At 38.2% G+C, this 20,454-nt stretch overlaps 2 protein-coding genes across 2 annotated transcripts; one reads left to right on the top strand and one right to left on the bottom strand.

Moving 5' to 3' along the window:
• Positions 1 to 776: 776 nt before the first annotated feature.
• Positions 777 to 4,104, bottom strand: LOC117408493 (clarin-2). The gene is made up of 3 exons (XM_034013504.3): positions 3,492 to 4,104; positions 2,482 to 2,661; positions 777 to 1,208 (listed from the first exon to the last, which is right to left on the bottom strand). The coding sequence occupies exons 1-3, from the start codon at positions 3,742 to 3,744 to the stop codon at positions 940 to 942; spliced, it is 702 nt and encodes a 233-aa protein (XP_033869395.3). The 5' UTR covers positions 3,745 to 4,104; the 3' UTR covers positions 777 to 939.
• Positions 4,105 to 6,474: 2,370 nt separating this feature from the next.
• Positions 6,475 to 13,275, top strand: LOC117408521 (dihydropteridine reductase-like). The gene is made up of 7 exons (XM_034013564.3): positions 6,475 to 6,657; positions 7,297 to 7,389; positions 7,975 to 8,071; positions 8,235 to 8,375; positions 10,535 to 10,643; positions 11,367 to 11,450; positions 12,648 to 13,275. Exons 1-7 carry the CDS (start codon positions 6,565 to 6,567, stop codon positions 12,754 to 12,756), a joined length of 726 nt encoding a protein of 241 aa, XP_033869455.1. The 5' UTR covers positions 6,475 to 6,564; the 3' UTR covers positions 12,757 to 13,275.
• Positions 13,276 to 20,454: the final 7,179 nt, after the last annotated feature.

Here is a 20,454-nt window from a genome sequence, read left to right as displayed (position 1 = left end):
TACTATTTACATTTACCCTATCCAAAAGGCAATACATTGCCTCAATATAGATTGAACAATTTTGCTATTCCCATAATGTGTGTGTGTTATTATCCATCAAGTGAAAAATGAAGTGATATCTGAAACAAAAACACATCGGAAATGTGAAAAAACACCAAGTTATCAAAAGTGCCCAACCATTTAAAGTGGAGATATCAAAAACACAAGCCAAGTTTCAAGAAACCATTGGGGAAACCTTGCCCAACACAAAGCAAATAGGCCCAACTGTAAAAGTGGTGGAGGTCAAGTTTGCCCCAATGGTTTCTACTAACTTGGCTTGTGTTTTTCAGGCACAATAAAAGCAGATCGAACTTGCATCAAAAACACAAGCCAAGTTAGCTTTTACAGTTGTGCCTTTTTGCTTGGTGTTGGCCAAGGTTGCCCCAATTGTGCGGGAGGGGGTATCCATGGTGAAAGTCCAAAGACTATTCAAAGTTAATTTAAAATAATGCTGTTCAACTGTACAATGATATAGGAAGCAGTGAAAATTGGAGTAAAAGTTTTCCATCCACTTCTCCAGTTTTTGGCATTTATATTAAATATATGATGCATTTCTGTTTCTGGCAGTGATGTAAAATTAATATCAATTTCATTTCATTTTGCTGGATCTAAGCAAAATTTAAAACAAATATGGTTCCTTCCCTTACAGTTCTGGAATTAGAGTCTTAGCAGTATTAATTATATACGTTGACACAAGAAAGAAGAAAAAAGAAGAAACTCTTTATGTAAATTATAGGTTTACTTAAATTTATTTACATTAATTTTTTTTTTAAGTAGCTTCCCATTTGGTGTCCTTTTCATCCCTTGATTATCCTTCACAGTGCATAAAATAATAAAAACATCAGCTGGGATTTCCATTGAAAAGCTCTGCATTATCTTTTGCATATTTCACAATGTTGTTCAGTACAGGAGGTCATCAGGTGTAACAGTTGGTTCTTCAGGTTTTTTAGTCTTTACTTTGGGGAAATGGATCCCAGTGATGGCCACGATTAAAAAGTTTGCCCCATGAGCTGCAGCGCTTGCCACGCACAGCCAGAAAGAGAAGCCATAATGTTCTTCCAAGGTAACAAACTGGAACACATTTTCAGGAAAATTTGCCACTCTTTCGGTCAGGCGGTGAAGCTTCAGAGCGGTGATAAAGCTGATGATTCCAAAAACTCCAAACAGACCTACAGTTAGAGGAGAGTAAGAAAGCATCCTCATTCTAGAATACTGGAGGCTTTGTCATGTGACACACTCTAGCTAACACACCACTGCTCCTGCTACTACCACTCTCAACCATATCTTAAAAGGATAGGTGTTAAGGGAGGGGCTATATAGATCAGCCACTGCCTGAATCATAAAAAATTATACTATTTTGCCTGAACATCTATTAGATAGAAAAAATAATCAAGTACCACCCAAAAACACTACAGCTTACTTTAGTCTCTACTATCGGGAAATATAAGAAAGTAGTGTTTTGAACAGTTGTCCTTGACTCTATCACTCTTTCTGTTAAAAACCTAGGTGTTACTCTTTTCTCATCACATCTCTTCCCTGACACACACTTGCCGATTCTTTCTTAGCACCATCTACCAAATCTGTCCTTTTCTCATTACTTATTCCACTCAATTCCTGCTCCAAGCTCTTGTACTCTCCAGATTGGACTATTGTAACTCTCTTCTTGCTGGTCTCCCTGCTTCAGCTATCCGCCCCCTTCAGCTCATTCAGAATTCTGCTGCTCGTCTTGTATTCTCCCAACCTCGCTACTCTCAGACTACCTCTCAGCTTCAAATTCTCCACTACCTATCTCTGCTCACATTCAATTCAAGACCCATGTCCTAGCCTACCACTCTCTACCCCTTCCTACCTCTAATCACTTGTGTTTTCCTACACCCCCTCTCATCCTCTCCGCTCCTCTACGGGCTGACCGGTCACTCTCCATCCTGCTGTGCCCCTAGCCCCTCTGTGGTAGAACCAGCTACCAGAGAACTTCAGGACTGACTTCTGCCGCCTCCTCAAGACCCATCTGTTTAGACTGCACTTTGACCTACCCCTCCTACTGTGCATTGGACTTACCTGATCTACGCACCACGTTACTGGATCCTCAGCTGATGCTCTATCCTATCCTTGCAATATTGCACATTGTAGATATAACTTGCTATAGTCCTAAGTTGTTTCATCCTATTTCATATTTTATTTTAGCAGTATTATTTGCACTTACTGTAAACTATACTGCATTTAAATATTAATCTTGCATTGTAACCCTGTACTGCCCTGTAACACCTGTAAGTCGCCTTGGATAAAGGCGTCTGCAAAATAAATACACTAAAAAAAATAACAAGAAAAGCAAGCAAGAAAATAATATTGCTGATTCTCAGTTGGAAAGAAAAGACATTTTTCAGCTGAGATTTTGGTGTGAGCCCAGTTTATTAATTATTATTGTAAAAAAAAAAAGGTTACCTGCAATGAAGTTCCACAAGTATATACCTGCTGGTCCCTTAATAGACTGGTATGGAATCTTCCTTGCATTGTATATACAGAATACGAGACTGACCAGAGCAAAAGCTATTGCGATGAAGAGGAAGAGGATGATTATAATGTGAAGGGCAGAATTCAGCTTTTTTACCAGATGAGGGAAAACTGGAGGAAAAAAGTGTATTATTTTTAGCATTAAAGACATTTTAACATTACAGACATTATCATTCGCTTGAGCATCCAAGCATTGTCAGTAGGCCTTGTTTGAATGCCAGAGATATACACAAAAGTTTTATTTTAAATATTTCAATTGGTTCCCATTTGAAACCACGCATGTTAAATGTTCTTAGTTCACTGCTATAAACCTCTTTGTAAAATAGTGAAGAGCAGGGTTTGCATGGATCACAGTTCTCACCAACTCCTTTTATCAACTTGATTGTACAAAATGTACAGTCTGGTTACAACCAAAGGCAATACAACCTGTCCTGTGATTTTAATAGAATATATTTCAAAACTGGCTTATGCATCCCGGGTTTCAGATCAGATGCCAACTTGAAACAATTAAAGATCTGAATAAAAAGTCCCAAGGTTTATGCAAGACCCCCCCGCCCACAAATCTCTTCACCTTATGTATTTCTCCTTTCTTTTTGCACTCAGCAATCAGTAGATGCCAGTATAAAAGTTATATTTGTGCAGGGTTTCACCATGTATATTCCTTTTAAAACAACAAATCAGAACATTGAAAAAACAACCCCCCTTTTTAAAAATCTATGAATTATAAGAACTGGACTTCACGTAATATTGCTGCAGGCAGTTTGGCGGTGACTACAGTAGTAGCTATCAGGATCTTGAGGGGTGTTGCTGCAGCAGAACTGTCTTCCGAGAATATAAACAACAATAACCGAGACTAGTGTGGAAGTGTGTGGTAAGTAGAATGTTTGACACAACAAGATGGCAAATAGAGAAGACACAAAGTAAAATGCAGCCTTACTTACTGTAGATTTGTGAGCGTCGGTTGCCCAGACCACACTGCCGGTTTCTACCTCCCTGAAACATCCCATAATAAATGTCTCCAATAAATTTGACCAGTTCTGGGTCTGATGCGTTGACAAGGTCAGCTCCAGTCTTACATAGGATCTTCCCAGTCACCCACTTCTGGGTGGCGAGAGCTACAACAAGGAGCACAACTGATGCTGTGCTCAATATGGAAGCCAAGGAGAACAAAGTCTTTTTCAAGAGTCCAGGCATCGCATTGCTTAGAAAAGGCCGTCCCCATGATTGTTTACTGTAACAAGATGCTCTCCTGAAATCTCCTCCCTGGTTTCTACGGGCATTTTCTTTATTGCTGCCAAATCTTCCATTATTGCAGTCTTGTGTAGAAGAAACAGCGTCAAATAAACAAAAAAAACTAAATAATATAGAAACTCAAAACAATAGGAAACATAACCTAATTAGTTATCCAGTGGTGCATTGACCTCTCTTACCACAAGCAAGTCATTCTATCTTTGGTGTGCTGTGCTAATGTTTCATTCATTGGTTGAATTGTTTCTCCTCCTTAAAGCTGTATGATGCTTATCAATTTTCATCTCAGCTGCCAGTTTGCGGTTGTACCCATGTTGCAGTTAAGAGAAATGCTGGGAATTTAGTTTCTATTGGTGTTTCATATGGGCCTTACTGTAATGAAGCTATCTGTCACTTCTAAGGTTGCTGCCCGGTATTAGATTTCATAGCAACTGCGCTTTCTAAATGTCAGCTCATTCACAACAGTAAGCAATTCTTCTAAACCACAAAGCATAAGCCATGAAAGAGCAGAATGCTAAGTCAAAGTGCCAAATACAATTTATGATCTTTAACATTAACTGGAACTTTAACATTGCAAGACTGAAACAAAGGAAACACTGAAGAGGGAAGGTTTTTTTTTCAAAGGCCACCGAACATTGCATATTGTTAACATTAAGATTATTTTGATTGCAGACCTTGTAAATGTTTCTAAACATTTTTTTTTAATTTTAATATTAATTCTCAATTAAAAGTATATAAGGTTACAGATAACTATACTACTGTAAACTGTGATTGGTTCCAAAATAAGCACTTACCATTCGACACTGTCACCTTGCATTTAAATAGCAGGCATATATTGCAGCTGACTGTCCATTTGCATGTAGCTATTTCATTATTCAAGTTTCTTGGGATAAACAAGTAAAGGCTTAATTTAGATTTTGACTGTACAGCTAACTCTTATTTTGGACTAATGGTAAGAAAACATATCTGTGGTCTTTGGAGATTATGTCATGAGTGTTAATTAAGTCTTTAACTAGTGAAAATGCATTCAGATAACTAAATCATTGACTGAATATTTGAAGCCACAGGTCATGAATAGGTATGAGCACTAATGTAAAACATGAAACCTGAAACCTGGCTGTGGATACACATTTTCGGCCGACTGAAACTGAAACTGATCTTCTCTCCATCACTAACTCTCTACTCTCTACCCGTGCCACCTCCCTCTCCTCTGTCCTAATTCTCCTCGATCCCTCTGCTGCCTTTGACACAGTCGACATCTCTATTCTCCTGTCCTCCCTCGCTGACCTGGGACTCTCCAGCACTGCTCTTGCCTGGTTCTCCTCCTATCTCTCCGATCGCATGTCCTGGCATGGCTCACCCTCTGCCTCTTGCTCTCTTTCTACAGGCGTCCTCCAAGGCTCAGTCCTGGGACCCCTCCTGTTTTCTCTCTACACCCAATCCCTGGGTCCCCTCATCTCCTCCCATGGCCCTTATTTCATCTCTATGCTGATAATGCCCAGATCTTCCTTTCATTTGCCCCCTCTGACTCCCACTCAACTTAAACTAAACCTCTCCAAATCAGACCTCCTTTTCTTCCCCCTCTCTTCCTCCCCACCACTTGATCTCTCTATCTCTATTCCTCTTGAATCCACCACCCTCTTTCCATCCTCATCCACCAAGAACCTCGGTGTCACCCTCGACCCCTCCCTCTCCTACTCTCAGCACATCTCTACATACGTAGAATTCTCCCCTTCCTCACCGACTGCTCCACACAGCTCCTAGTTCAGGCCTTGGTACTGTCCTGTCTTGACTACTGCAACTCCCTCCTGGCCGACCTCCCTGCTTCCGCTATCCACCCGCTCCAGCTCATCCAAAACTTTTCCCTTCCTCATTTCTCCCACGCTTCTCCACTGCTCCGCTCCCTCCACTGGCTCTCTATCATCGCTCGCATCCAATTCAAAAGTCTTGAACTTCTCCCTCCTATCTCCAGACTATTATTTCCCCCTACACGCCCTCTCACCCCCTCTGTTCCTCTGCCACTGGCAGATTAGCTTTACCCCCCCCCCCCCCCCAGCTCACACCCCTCGACTATATTTGACTATATGGCACCCAGTTGTATCAGTACTTGCATCAGCTTGTATTTGCACTTAACTGCACCACACTTTGCTGTATTCTACTACTGCTCTCAATTATAACTATTTTTGTATACTTGATTTTACTCAAAGGGAACCATATTCACATTTTTTTTAATTGCTCATTTAAAATCGTTCTGATACATTTATTGTACTTACTACTTGCTCTTAATGGAATTTACTCTTATAAGCAAATATTTTTACTATAAATGTAACTGCTCTTGATCTCAAACGTAATTAATTACTGTATTTTCCTTCTTAATTGACTTTGCTCCTGACTATTGTATTTTATAACTGCTCTTATCTGTAATGTGATATTTTGCAATGTGATATTTTGTAACAACTGTAAGAAATAAAAGAATAATTGGTCATAGAGAAAAGGGGAGTAAAGTAAAAAATAAAAATAAAATCATTTATTTGTTATACCGCATCCTCAGAAGTACATAGGTTTGCATTATTGTGTTCTGTATGTAAACAAAAACGTAGCCACAGTCATCCGTACCACTAGATGGTGCTGTGCCTATAGGCCGAAGATTTTTTTCATTCAGCATGTGGGAGGACCCTTGAATAAAGCATACTCTGACAGATACAGTGGTACGGTGGGACTTCACACAGAACAGATTGTAACAGCAAAGAAGATCGAAGTTTGAGAATGGCAGCCGCTGAAGCACACAGAATAATTATTTATGGAGGAAAAGGCGCTTTAGGGTCCAAATGTGTAGAGTACTTTAAGTCTAAAAGCTGGGTGAGTAAATTCCCAAAACAAATAGTAGTTGTTCAGTAGTTCACTTCCCCACTACATTGTAGGATATATTAGACTTGACAGTACTGCATAGCGTCTGTGGTCTTTCTCGTTTTTTGTGAGTAATACAGTAATACATTGCAATTTGGTATACAATGTTCTATTAACGTTTTTATTTTTTCATCAGGCGATTCCACTTTAGCACAGTGAAGGGACTGTAGCATACTGTATTGCCCAATACTGTTGTCTCCTGAGCATTACAGTTGTTGTTATTGTTAATTTAATTTAATTAATTAAAACGTATACTATTAGTATCTTCAGTTAACAAAGCGAAAAATAATAAGTAATCATGGTATACAAGGACCAGTCGAATATTTTCGAATACTTTTAGTGGGCCCTGGAGTTAAAATCTCTACGAGATCTATTTAGAAAAAAATACCTATAAATTAAAAACAAAACAAAAAAAACCCTAAATATAAATAGCAGGTATGTGGGGGCAACAGAGAGGTTGCCACATTGCAATCAAAGCGTTCGACAAGTTGCTGTGTATTTGTTTTATGAGTTTCTTATTCTCATAACTGCAGTGTTGATGTTGTTTTATTCAGTGCTTCGCTGACAAATAACACTTATTTTTTTATCCAGTGGGTGGCTTGCATTGACATGGTCGCCAATGAACAAGCAAATGTTAACGTGCTTGTTAAAATGTCGGAAGCATTCACCGAACAAGCGGATCAGGTAAAAGAAACAGCAACACCTGCTTGTGTTGATAGCGCTTCGGTGGTTAAATTGTGCAGCTGCCGACGATATTTTGTTGGAATAAGCAATGTACCAGCTGCTTGTTACATTTTTATAACTGTGTTTTTGTTGGAGTTACATTGTAACGCATTGCCCAAATAATAACGTTGGTGGTCGTATATCAGTGGATAAACTCAACAAACGGCATATTATTATTATTATTATTATTATTATTATTATTATTATTATTATTATTAGACGTAGTAGTCACACACACAGCACATAGTCAAACACTCAACCCTGCCTACTCTGCCTACATAAACAACTCAAATATTCTGTTTTATTATTATTATTATTAGAAGACCTTGTCTTTTGCACAATTGAATATTTCACAACAGTGTTGAATAACTCAACATGCCTTGTATACACAATTTATATAGAAGATAGGGCCTTGTGCAGACAAAATAATGTCCTTTGTAAAGCCTATGCAAGCCTATTATATTCCAACACTATACACATGTTGAGCAGAAATGGTGGTGACTGAATACAGGTCAGTTAAGATATCCTGGATTTCTCTTGTTACAGGTGACTGCTGATGTGTCCCAGCTGCTTGGGGAGAATAAAGTGGATGCAATCCTGTGTGTAGCAGGTGGATGGGCAGGTGGCAGCGCAAAAGCTAAATGTAGGTGTTTGCATACGCAAACGGGAAATATACTGTACATCAGAGTAGCAACATCTGAATTGTTTTGTATTGCTACCCGCCAATGTGTTTCAGCATTGTTAAAGGAGTAACAGTTTCTTTCTTTCTTTCTTTCTTTCTTTCTTTCTTTCTATCTTTCTTCAAGCCCTGTATAAAAACAGTGACCTAATGTGGAAGCAGAGTGTTTGGACTTCAGTGATTTCCAGTCACTTAGCCACTAAACATCTGAAGGATGGAGGCTTGCTGACACTGGCTGGTGCAAAGGCTTCCTTAGCTGGAACACCAGGTAGGATGTTTAAATGTTTAGTTTCTCTTTGCCAATGATGGTAATATCCAGTTTAATTACCTTATGATAGATTTAATATAGATACAGCTAAAGAGTAGGTACCACAATCTACCATCTTCGCATGGCCCCCTTAATGACATTTTTTCCAGTTGAGAAACACAAGGTGAACCACCTCTGGGTTATAGCTCTACATGGTATGAAAGCCAAAGCAAACAGCGATTTGTTTGTGTCCTTCTGCAGAACTCCAGCAAAATCAAGTAGTGCATCTAGAATAATGGACTTCAGAGTTTTAACAGGTCAAGAGATTACCATTTAAATTAATAGGCTACTTTGGAAAGCCAGGTATGCAAGACGAATCTGTAAAGTCTCTAAGGTGCCTTGGATAAGGTGCTAAGGGGATTGTGTGTGCAGAGATATATACTGGAACTCCCTTTCAACCCTGTTGTAGAAACTCAGATCAGGGTTGAGGTGGGGGTTGCTGGTTTCATTAAACATGCAAGAATAAGCCTGTTGCTTTTTTTATTCTTTCACAGAACCAGACTTTTGTTTAGCAATTACATTTTTTTTACCTGAACAAGAGTAGAGTATAGTATCGTAACTGAAAAAACTCCCAATTCTCCTCTCCGCAGGAGGATTGTTTTGTAGATATACTGTTAGAAGCATAAACAGCAGGAGGGATGACTCTGCACATTTATCCTCTCGCATGTGCACAGTTAGGTTCTTTCAGCAGATCAGGTGCTAACAGAAGACTGGTTCACCCATTTGTGAGGTGTTTTCAGTTAATTCTGCCTAGCTTTGATCTGAGACTCCTAGCGGGGATATTTCTCATGTGCATGCAGTAGGAAAGGCATATGGAAACAATTTGCATTAGAATATTATTATTTTTTTCAGCATTTGTAAGCAGTTGCTTTTAAAATGACCTTCTGCTCAGTTATTCATTTAAATGTATGCAAAAATTGACTTTCGATGAACACCAATTGTCATGTTCGATATACATTCCAGTTAAGCTTTCATGTGATTGAATACTCATGATTGCATTTACATTAAAACACCCTCCATAACAAGTTATACAGTATTGGCCTCTGTAACTTTATGTTAGGGAATTACTTTTTTTACTCGGGAACATTTGCCAGGAGATTTTTCTTCTAAACACTGCAGTGCATCCAGTTCATGCTCCTTCCTGTAACAGTGCTGGTGCTCTGATTGAAACGAGTTCCGTATTGTGGGGACAGAAAACCAGCATTTTCTTCTCCTGGTGAACACCCCCGAGAATGTTGAGAAATGTATTAGCCAGTTGGTGTTTCTTGTAAACTTTGGAGGGTGTTCTGTAACACTTTCATAATTAGGATTATGATACGGCTGACAACTGGACTATTTGTTTGTAATATCCGATCAGAGCTTAATATATTTTTGTTTACCAGCTAATATATCATGAACATTTTCAAATACAACCTCATATTTCTAGTGTTACAGAAACACCTCCAGGGTAAAGATGATCCATATATATATATATATACTGTATATATATACTGTATATATATATATATTATATATAATTTTTTTTTTGTTGTGCAATACATTGATTTAAGGTACTAACATATTGCTTCATATCTGTTCAGTACATGTCTGTGTCTGTCCAATTGTTTGCAATACTAATATACCAGTGAGTAATTGCATCAGGAAATTTGATCAACTGATTCAATAACATGACCCGCTTTAGAAACCATCTGTGCTACCTAGGCAAACAAATGCATTAAAGTGGCACCATGAATGAATGTTGAAAGGATGTGTATCTTTTTTTTCTTTTACTCACTCATTGAGTCAGTTACACAATGACTTCAGAACAGGGACCTTCAATACATTAAAGGTTATCTAATTGGAAATGTACCTGCGTGTATGGGTGTTGTCTCCGAGAGTCTGAAGTGTAACTAAATCAACGTATGCCTGAATTTAGCATCACTGTGAATTCTCAACATTTTATTTTTTCTGCTGTCTGAATTTAGCATTATACAAAATGTGATTTAGGAAACCCTGAAACAACAAAATTCAAGCCCCAATTGTCCATTTTGACATTGACCGACATGCACTTTAAGATACATCATGATGTAAAACCTCCAGGCTTGGTAATATCAGTTCTGTGTTTTTGTTTTACTTTTGAGGGATGATTGGTTATGGCATGGCCAAAGCAGCGGTTCATCAGCTCTGTCAGAGTCTTGCTGGAGAGAACAGTGGATTGCCACCCGGTTCAGCTGCTGTTGCTATTCTTCCGTAAGTTCTTGAAATCATAATATATACCACCCATTTCCTGACCAGGGAAGAACATACTCTGCATTTCAGTGACAGCCTTGGGTATTACTTTTAAAGTGCTATAGGTGAACACTTGGAATATTTTTTCTTCCTAAATAGTTACTTATTCTTTCTACTCTTAAGTGCTCAGGAATGTCTTCGTGTTTACGACCCAAAGATCTTTAATAGCGCCCTGAATGTGGAACCTAATATAAACCATGGGTCTTCAAAGTAGCTGTAGGGGCTCCGGTTAGGAACTCCATTGATAACTGGAAACATGCGTCGTGCTTTGTGGAATTTGTGTGAACTAGTTGTGCCCAGAGCAGTTTGTAGCATCACTAGTACTCTGTCCGTCTAAGCTGTTATTTTCCTTTGTTAAAAAAAGGAGTAGTCAAACTATAGTAGTAAATGAAAGCTTTGAAAACTACAAGAAATGTTAATAAAAAGAATAATATATATACAGTATATAATAAATAAATAAATAAATTATATATATATATATATATATCATTTATTTATTTATTTATTTATTTATTTATTTATTTATTTAAGATCAAGTCATTGATAAGGAAGTTCAACTTGAAATTGTAATTTACTCTTTAAATTGAGACATCCCTCATCATAACTCAGCCTCTCAATATACCCAGCAAAGCTGTGCAAGATCAAAACAATTTGTATATAAATGTCTCTGCCTGTCTTTCTCAGCGTTACCTTGGATACGCCAGTGAACAGAAAATCAATGCCTGACGCAGATTTTGGTTCCTGGACACCGTTGGACTTTGTTGCTGAGTAAGTGCGCAGCAGATGAATCGATCTGATAACACCTGCAGGTTTTGCATCTGCCTTTCTTCTACCTCAGATAAGGCCACCTTCTAATAAAAAAAGCTTTATCTCATCAACAGATTAAGAGTATTGATTCATCACAGGGTTTAACGCTTTGTGTTTATTGTGAATAGCGTACAGCAAAATAAACAGTACATGCAATTTAGTGAACAGTGTTCCATGCATATATAAAAAATATATAAAATCAGATCCTCACTTGTGTGTAATTGCTGAAAAAACAAATGGATTTTGTTATTTGCCCTGTAAGGTTCGTTTTACTTCTTAAAAATAATAAGTCAGTCTTCATGTAATCTTCAATCAAAACATTTTAATTCAGGACAAAGCAAATCCAAAAGACAGTACAGAATGCAATCACATGCAGAAGCTGCAGGTACAATCTTGACCAAAGAAATACTGCAGGTCAAATCCTACAGGACTCGGGGAGGTAGTAGGATTCCAAAAACACCTCAGAGCAGCGAAATACACTTTACAAACATTAATAATACAGAGCAGGCCACATCCCATAGGTAGTGGGAATCTCCCACCTTCACCATTGAACAGAATTGGCCCCCTCTTTATTGGAGGCATGCCAGCCGGCGTCCTCTTACCTTGCCTGTTTTCAATCATTCAGTTCAGGTGTTTTGACTATAAGGTCAGGAGCTGCCCTTCAGTTCAAGTTGCAGACCCTAGACTTGCACTGTGTAATGCAGGTTGAATCGGCACAACAGCATCTTGTCAGCAAAACAACTTTATCCGGACTGGCGGAGCACTAGATGTGGCTCTCATTACACAGCGTAGAAGAACCACTTAGTAATATTACAAATATCATAAGAGGACAGAAAAATCCTAAACTAAGAAAATGAGTTATCCCCTCGAAGGCAGAGACTTGGACATGCTGTTTGAACCCCAGACATGGCACCACCACAGTGATGCCAGAAGGCTCTGAAGATCCACTCCAGCCTTCAGGCCCTCCTGAGGGTTCACTGCCCCAAGTAAAAATAAGAGGCCTCAAATCAGGCAATCTTAAAAGTGCTTATTGGCTAAACCGATAGTGCGGTAATGTTCATGGCAATGCGATAATGTCCAGTACATGTATATTAATGAAGATAGGATTACTTATCAAGTAGTTATTTAACTACAATGAAGCATCTATTTGTGTTCCAGAACCTTTTACAACTGGACCATCGGAGTAAAGAGACCTGCTTCAGGAAGCCTAATGGAGATGGTTACCACAGGAGGAAACACGGAGACCTCTCCAGTTAAACAATTATAAAACCACTGTGGTTTAGCATACAGGGCCCTATCTAGACACTGACACTGTTCAGGTCAAGTCAAGGCCCCTCGTATGACAAGGTTGTGAAAAGCAACATCTCTTACAGTTCATGTGACTCTCAGTTCAGTGTATTTTTTGTCTAAACATAATGGCTAGATTGTAATTATTTACAGTGGCTGTACTTAGATATGCAATTATTTAGGTCATTACAATGAGATTTAGTTGATTTGTGTAGGTGTTACACATACAGGGGACCAGAAAGTCTCTTATGTCTTGAATGTGCAATATAGCATACGGTGGATGGGCCTTATTCTGTCTTTACAGCGGTGGATGGAGTGTGTGTAGGTGTAATACATCACAGTTAACTACAGTACATCCCTTCTTTATTACAAATGTATTTTTGTAACTTGATTCGTGCCATCAGTTTTTCATTTGGCAGTGTTTAAGCATAATAGTATAAAACTATTGTATGGGTATTAACAAAACAGAATTTGTATGCAATAAACACAAAAAAAGAAAGTTATCAGATTCTTTATTGTGTAATTTGGATTTGCATCCACCCTAAACATGTATGCGTTGTACAAACAGCGCCTTTCAGCATAGTATAAAGAAAGCTACAGTAAGCATTGTAGGGTTAAGCGTAGCTAAAATAATTTTACATGCTTGCCTTCCATTTGTTAAATAGGTTCATCTCCAGTTTTGAAAGAAACATGTTCTAGTAAACATGGATTTTTGTTTTAAAGTCGTAGAGAAGCCCCTGCAGCGTTTACAAGAAACGCATCACTAACTTTTGATATTTTAATTTACACATCATAGGTAAATTGCTGATTTTCAACTTTTATTCTGGAACGTTACAATTACAGGAGGCAGTATGATCTGGATACACTACGATCCTTAGAAGAGATTTTTATTTTCTCTTGGATAATGCTCCCGGTTTAAAATGTTGAGAAATGTATTGACCAGTTCATTTATGACGCATGATGTGTGATTGAAAATTTCAAGAGTCGGCAAGATGTTTAAAAATATAATGCTGCGATACTGAAAAAAATACACAACACAATAAAAGTAACAATTAAATTCCTGTAAACTTTTCAGGGTGTTCTGTAACACCATAATATGTGCTATTACATTTGGTTAAATACATCTCTGCTTCCAGGCCCTGCCACTTAAGGCCATTAGAACAGACCTCTGCATGCTCACCAGTGGAAGGACTTTGCATTCATAAAACACGTTAGTCACATTGAGCCAGAACAACCAAGATATTTATTTTAGACTACTAGTATGTGTGTTCTGTTCCCACTGTGTTTGCCTGTCATTCATTATGATATGTCCCTTTTTGACAGGTTTGACAATATAATGACATGCTGTAATTTAAACCACATTGTCTTGTGCTACTGCATTACTGAGACAGCACCTTTTTGCTATCCCTCCAGTATTGAATAGTTATCAATCACACTTGCCTATTGAATTTACTTTGAGCTTGTCTGGACAAAGGTGAGGGGTACTTCAACAAAAAAACCCAGCTGTAGCCGACATCAACAGTAACCTTGCGCCTATAAGGAGACCAGATTCCTAAGATAGATAGGATTAGGGGTGCAGTTCAGTCAGGTAAGGAGGTCCGTGGCCAGCTGCATTTTTAACAAGCAGAAATACATTCAAACAGGACATGAAAGACCTTCGAACAGCATTCTAGTAATCCAACCTTGAACTTGCAATGGCATGAATGACCAGTTTAGCATCTGCTTTAATTAACAGAGGTCTTGCGATGTTCTTCAGATGCAAAAATATATCTGAGATGTAACAGAAGACTCCATATGATAAATCAAATAAACCGTGTGGCTGATTGCAGTTCTAGTAAAACGAAGAGTAATTAATTAAAACAGGTTGACTTTTTGTTTAGTGATTGGTGTTGGTAGAGAAAGTTGTTCAAGAAATATCTAATATTAGTTGATTACTCTCAAAGGACAATATACTGAATCTTGAGCGAATTTCATTCACTTATACTGTATATCTTTCAATTTATTCCACTGCAATTTTCCAAAATCACACAAGGGGGCCTGGTTTATCCAATTTGCAGAAGTCAAATGTACTCTCCTGAATCCGAGTGCTGGTATTGGCACCTTCTGCCCCCTTTTGAAGTTTAAATTTTGACAATTACTGAGAGTTTTTGAAAGGATGACATAATTACATTGGAGAGCCCTCAAAGATGAAGTGGCCACTCATGCAAAATTTCAACATAATACAGACAATGTGAGTTTTCAGAAAAGAGAATGCACCACTGTGGTGTGGAGGAGGAAGGAAAATAAAATAAATGAAAAGCAAAAACTCCTGACTGGGGCTACTTGAGGTTTTTAATTTTTAAAGATCTTTTAGGGCCTGTGTTATAGCAGGTGCAGAGATTCATTTTAACAAAGTTTTGCAGTATACTTTTTTATAGGCTTGATTTGTCAATACAGGCTTATTAAAGCACAAGGGTGGTGTATTTACAGTGTTAATAACACACCTTTGGTTAATATTTTACACCAGTTCCTTATTGTTTTGATACTATAACACCATGGCTCTCCTGTGGTACCATAGTGCTGAAAAGGGTTACCAGTTGAACATTTTGCCAATGCATTTCCAGTTAATAGCTCATATTATTGTACCTACCATTTAGTAAGGAACTCTTGAAGCACTGTAACTATTTGACCATTTGGTAAAGGTTGTTCCTTCCTATTACTGAACTATCAAATAAAGTATACATTACAATATGTTTCAATGTTTTTGGTGATAGTATCCAGATTTAATTGTTTATGGTTATGTGAATGCTTATGTTTTGGGGTGAAAATGTATTTATGAAAAGCCTGGAATAAGAACACAACATAAGCTACATGAAACTAGAAATCACAGCTTCTAAAGCCCTTGCAGTTCTGCTTAAAGCTGTCTGTATAAATCACACAAAACAACATTTGCTTAGTGTGATTTATGAAATGATGGCACTCAAGAACACTGAAATCAGAGTTAACAGCCAAGGCAGAAGCTCTGTGTCTATTATAGAGCCAATGAACAAGGTTACTGTCAAGAGTCACTGAAACCCTGTTAACTGTCACCACAGATTAAACAATGCTGCAGCGCCCTAGAAATGTACAATAACATTTTAGTCTCCAGGGAGCAGTTTCACAAAACACAGGCTCCTGCCTTTAAACATGACAGTGAGAATTATGATGATACAAACCAAATCTTTAATATAGGAATTGGCTGATATGTGGGTTGCGTATATGAGGCGATAACAGTCTACTGATTGGATAGAAGTAAGTTCAAAGTGTCCTATGATAGTAATGCTTGATAGTTCTGATAGTTATTATATGACAAATGTGATTTTAATAGAAGTCTAAATATATGTATTTTGACCCTGAGAGATATTTTTTATTTATTTATTTTTTACTGTCCTTTGGTACCAATTATTTTGAAACATTGAAAGAATATTATAACACAAAAAAAACATTTTCATTTCAGCACATACTTGCTGCTACCTACAGTGACAACCCAGGTAGAATGGACTAGTATTTCATTGCTAAAAGAAGACAGAAGAATGTTATATCTATCTGTTAGCTGTTTTCGAAGTAATGTGTGGACTCCACACACATACAGTGCCTTGCGAAAGTATTCGGCCCCCTTGAACTTTGCGACCTTTTGCCACATTTCAGGCTTCAAACATAAAGATATGAAACTGTAATTTTTTGTGAAGAATCAACAACAAGTGGGACACAATCATGAAGTGGAACAAAATTTATTGGATATTTCAAACTTTTTTAACAAATAAAAAACTGAAAAATTGGGCGTGCAAAATTATTCAGCCCCTTTACTTTCAGTGCAGCAAACTCTCTCCAGAAGTTCAGTGAGGATCTCTGAATGATCCAATGTTGACCTAAATGACTAATGATGATAAATAGAATCCACCTGTGTGTAATCAAGTCTCGGTATAAATGCACCTGCACTGTGATAGTCTCAGAGGTCCATTTAAAGCGCAGAGAGCATCATGAAGAACAAGGAACACACCAGGCAGGTCCGAGATACTGTTGTGGAGAAGTTTAAAGCCGGATTTGGATACAAAAAGATTTCCCAAGCTTTAAACATCCCAAGGAGCACTGTGCAAGTGATAATATTGAAATGGAAGGAGTATCAGACCACTGCAAATCTACCAAGACCTGGCCGTCCCTCTAAACTTTCAGCTCATACAAGGAGAAGACTGATCAGAGATGCAGCCAAGAGGCCCATGATCACTCTGGATGAACTGCAGAGATCTACAGCTGAGGTGGGAGACTCTGTCCATAGGACAACAATCAGTCGTATACTGCACAAATCTGGCCTTTATGGAAGAGTGGCAAGAAGAAAGCCATTTCTTAAAGATATCCATAAAAAGTGTCGTTTACAGTTTGCCACAAGCCACCTGGGGGACACACCAAACATGTGGAAGAAGGTGCTCTGGTCAGATGAAACCAAAATCGAACTTTTTGGCAACAATGCAAAACGTTATGTTTGGCGTAAAAGCAACACAGCTCATCACCCTGAACACACCATCCCCACTGTCAAACATGGTGGTGGCAGCATCATGGTTTGGGCCTGCTTTTCTTCAGCAGGGACAGGGAAGATGGTTAAAATTGATGGGAAGATGGATGGAGCCAAATACAGGACCATTCTGGAAGAAAACCTGATGGAGTCTGCAAAAGACCTGAGACTGGGACGGAGATTTGTCTTCCAACAAGACAATGATCCAAAACATAAAGCAAAATCTACAATGGAATGGTTCACAAATAAACATATCCAGGTGTTAGAATGGCCAAGTCAAAGTCCAGACCTGAATCCAATCGAGAATCTGTGGAAAGAACTGAAAACTGCTGTTCACAAATGCTCTCCATCCAACCTCACTGAGCTCGAGCTGTATTGCAAGGAGGAATGGGCAAAAATTTCAGTCTCTCGATGTGCAAAACTGATAAAGACATACCCCAAGCGACTTACAGCTGTAATCGCAGCAAAAGGTGGCACTACAAAGTATTAACTTAAGGGGGCTGAATAATTTTGCACGCCCATTTTTTCAGTTTTTTATTTGTTAAAAAAGTTTGAAATATCCAATAAATTTCCTTCCACTTCATGATTGTGTCCCACTTGTTGTTGATTCTTCACAAAAAATTACAGTTTCATATCTTTATGTTTGAAGCCTGAAATGTGGCAAAAGGTCGCAAAGTTCAAGGGGGCCGAATACTTTCGCAAGGCACTGTAGGCATCTGTATAAGTGAAAGTAGCAGCCAGCTGAACCTAGCTTTGATACAACTTGTGCATGTTTTTTTTTTATAGTACTCTTCGTGTTTTTTGGCCAACCATAATGCATGGTTTGTACAAGCTTATTTATAATGGGACACGTATTTCTTTCTTTACACATTAATTTATTTCTTGTCATTTTTTAATTATTAGTATCTGACCCAAGACAGAAAGCTCACTGCAAAATAATCTGTTCATTCTCACCTAGTAAAATGCACTGACTAAATTAGGTCATTAACATCACTGCAGCGTGTGGCTGTGTCTCACACAAGATTTCAATTAGTGATTACAGAAAGGCGAGTTGTGTGTTGTAGCACCACAGTTTGGCACTAGGGGGTGCCTTTGTCTCAAAAGGAGGTAATAGACACACACTACTGTACTTTTTCATTAGAATTATTTTTACATAACCTTTGAGACCTAAAATGAATGTCAATATTATACGTTTCACACTTATTTTTATTTATTTGTTTCAGTCAAGTTGGTCAAATATAAGTTTTTGCTTATTAACCCAAGATCAATAGGTTACGATGAACAGGTGCCCAGGGTTTTTATTCAGCTTTGTCTTTTTCATGTCTGTCTTATTAATCTTAGCACACTAAAGCATAATTTCCTTACTGTATATTTAGCTTTGATGATGTTTGTTAGCAATGTTTAGCAGTTTTTCAAATACTTTCTTTAATGTTGCTCTCTGATTTCAGAGCGGTTGCTCATGCAACTTTACACAAAAAGCTCCCAAGCAGCCTTCCTCAAAATTGCTCAGCAAAGCCTAGCTTTCAGCATGTTTTTTTGTTTTTGCCTTTTATTCTGTTGGCGGTTCACTGCGTCTGATTTTGTGTTCTATTTTCTAACTCTTATAATTTAAACAACTCGACAACTTTATTAGGTTGGACTTAAGGACAAACAGATGGGGGTGTGAGGGATGCAAAATTATCAAGTTTCAATTTATTTGATTTTGCATTGAAGTCTTTCAAAATTGAAAATGCTGTATCAGCTTTTGTTTAGATTAAAATAATATGCCGTTTGCTGTGAACTGTTTTTATGCAATGTGATCTCCTGGTTAAGGATACAGGTCTGTGTTATCAGGGAGTTATTTATGCAAGGGCCTTGGAATGTCAGATGCCAGATTTGATTGCAGGACCTTCGTGATAAAACATCAGAGATTAACTGCTTTAGTCCCCAGCCATTACAAATCTGACTTTAATTTCAGAGATGAACTGCTTTAGTCCCCAGCCATTACAAATCTGACTTTAATTTCAGAGATGAACTGCTTTAGTGCCCAGCCATAGTAAATCTGACTTTCATTTCAGAGATGAACTGCTTTAGTCCCCAGCCATAATAAATCTGACTTTAATTTCAGAGATGAACTGCTTTAGTCCCCAGCCATAATAAATCTGACTTTAATTTCAGTGAGCTACTGGGGATTTGACTGAACCATACAGAAAGCCAGAACTGAGATGGTTTCTTAGCCAGACAATTACGGCCTTAAACCGCATAAAATGATGTTATTATTATTATTATTATTTTTTTCTTAGCAGACGCCCTTATCCAGGGCGACTTACAATCGTAAGCAAATACATTTCAAGTGTTACAATACAAGTAATACAATAATCCTGTTTGTAATCCTGTAATGTTTACCTCATGTTACTAGCTGCAGTTGGTTGACGGTGACTGTATTGAAGCTGTAGCCCAAGACTTCTCAGTTCACCTTGGACTGCATACCGCACTGTAATCAGTCCATCATCAGTCCATCATCACTGGAAATATGTAATTACATTTCAAACTAATTAAAGCACACCACAGAGATAACTTGAGGTGGCTTTGAGCAGCCGCATTTCTGCATCAGCATGTGCCTGTGTGTGCATTCTTCATAACAACCAAAACCAAACCGCATTCAGCAGTGAAGGAGGGAGTTGTTGAGAAACTTTCCCAAGCAGAGACTTCCGATTTTAGAAAATAAAGTCTCAAACACCCAACTGCAGAAAATCGAAACAAATAAATGTGGATGTTGTTTTGTGTACGCAGTATAGGAAAACGATTCTCCACTAATAAATATAACTTGCTGGCTGAGGCTTGCTGTGTCATAAAAAGGAGACCTGGTATTTGCCTGGCACTGCGTTTCCTGATGGATCAATATGTGTTTTGCCCTATCCAATGCCTGTGAAATGCTGTTCATCTGCATAGTAGTACTTCTAATGAAAATGAAATAATAGCGTCTATAATTAAGTGAGCACTTCAACACACTTATGAACACAGTTATTTGTTGCTGGAAAATGTATTTCAGGAGATGGAATGGCACATCCTCCTTTGGCATGTATTACATGATAGGAAGCCCCCCTCGTAACCCTTTGCACAATGCTGGCTCTTTATTTCTTACTAGTGTCAGAGATCGCAGATCTTTCT

The sequence above is a fragment of the Acipenser ruthenus genome, chromosome 2 (genome assembly GCF_902713425.1).
Source record: "Acipenser ruthenus chromosome 2, fAciRut3.2 maternal haplotype, whole genome shotgun sequence".
In the NCBI taxonomy this organism is placed as follows: Eukaryota; Metazoa; Chordata; class Actinopteri; order Acipenseriformes; family Acipenseridae; genus Acipenser; species Acipenser ruthenus.
The sequence above is the reverse complement of the archived record's forward strand: the minus strand, read 5'-3'. Positions and strand labels throughout refer to the sequence as shown.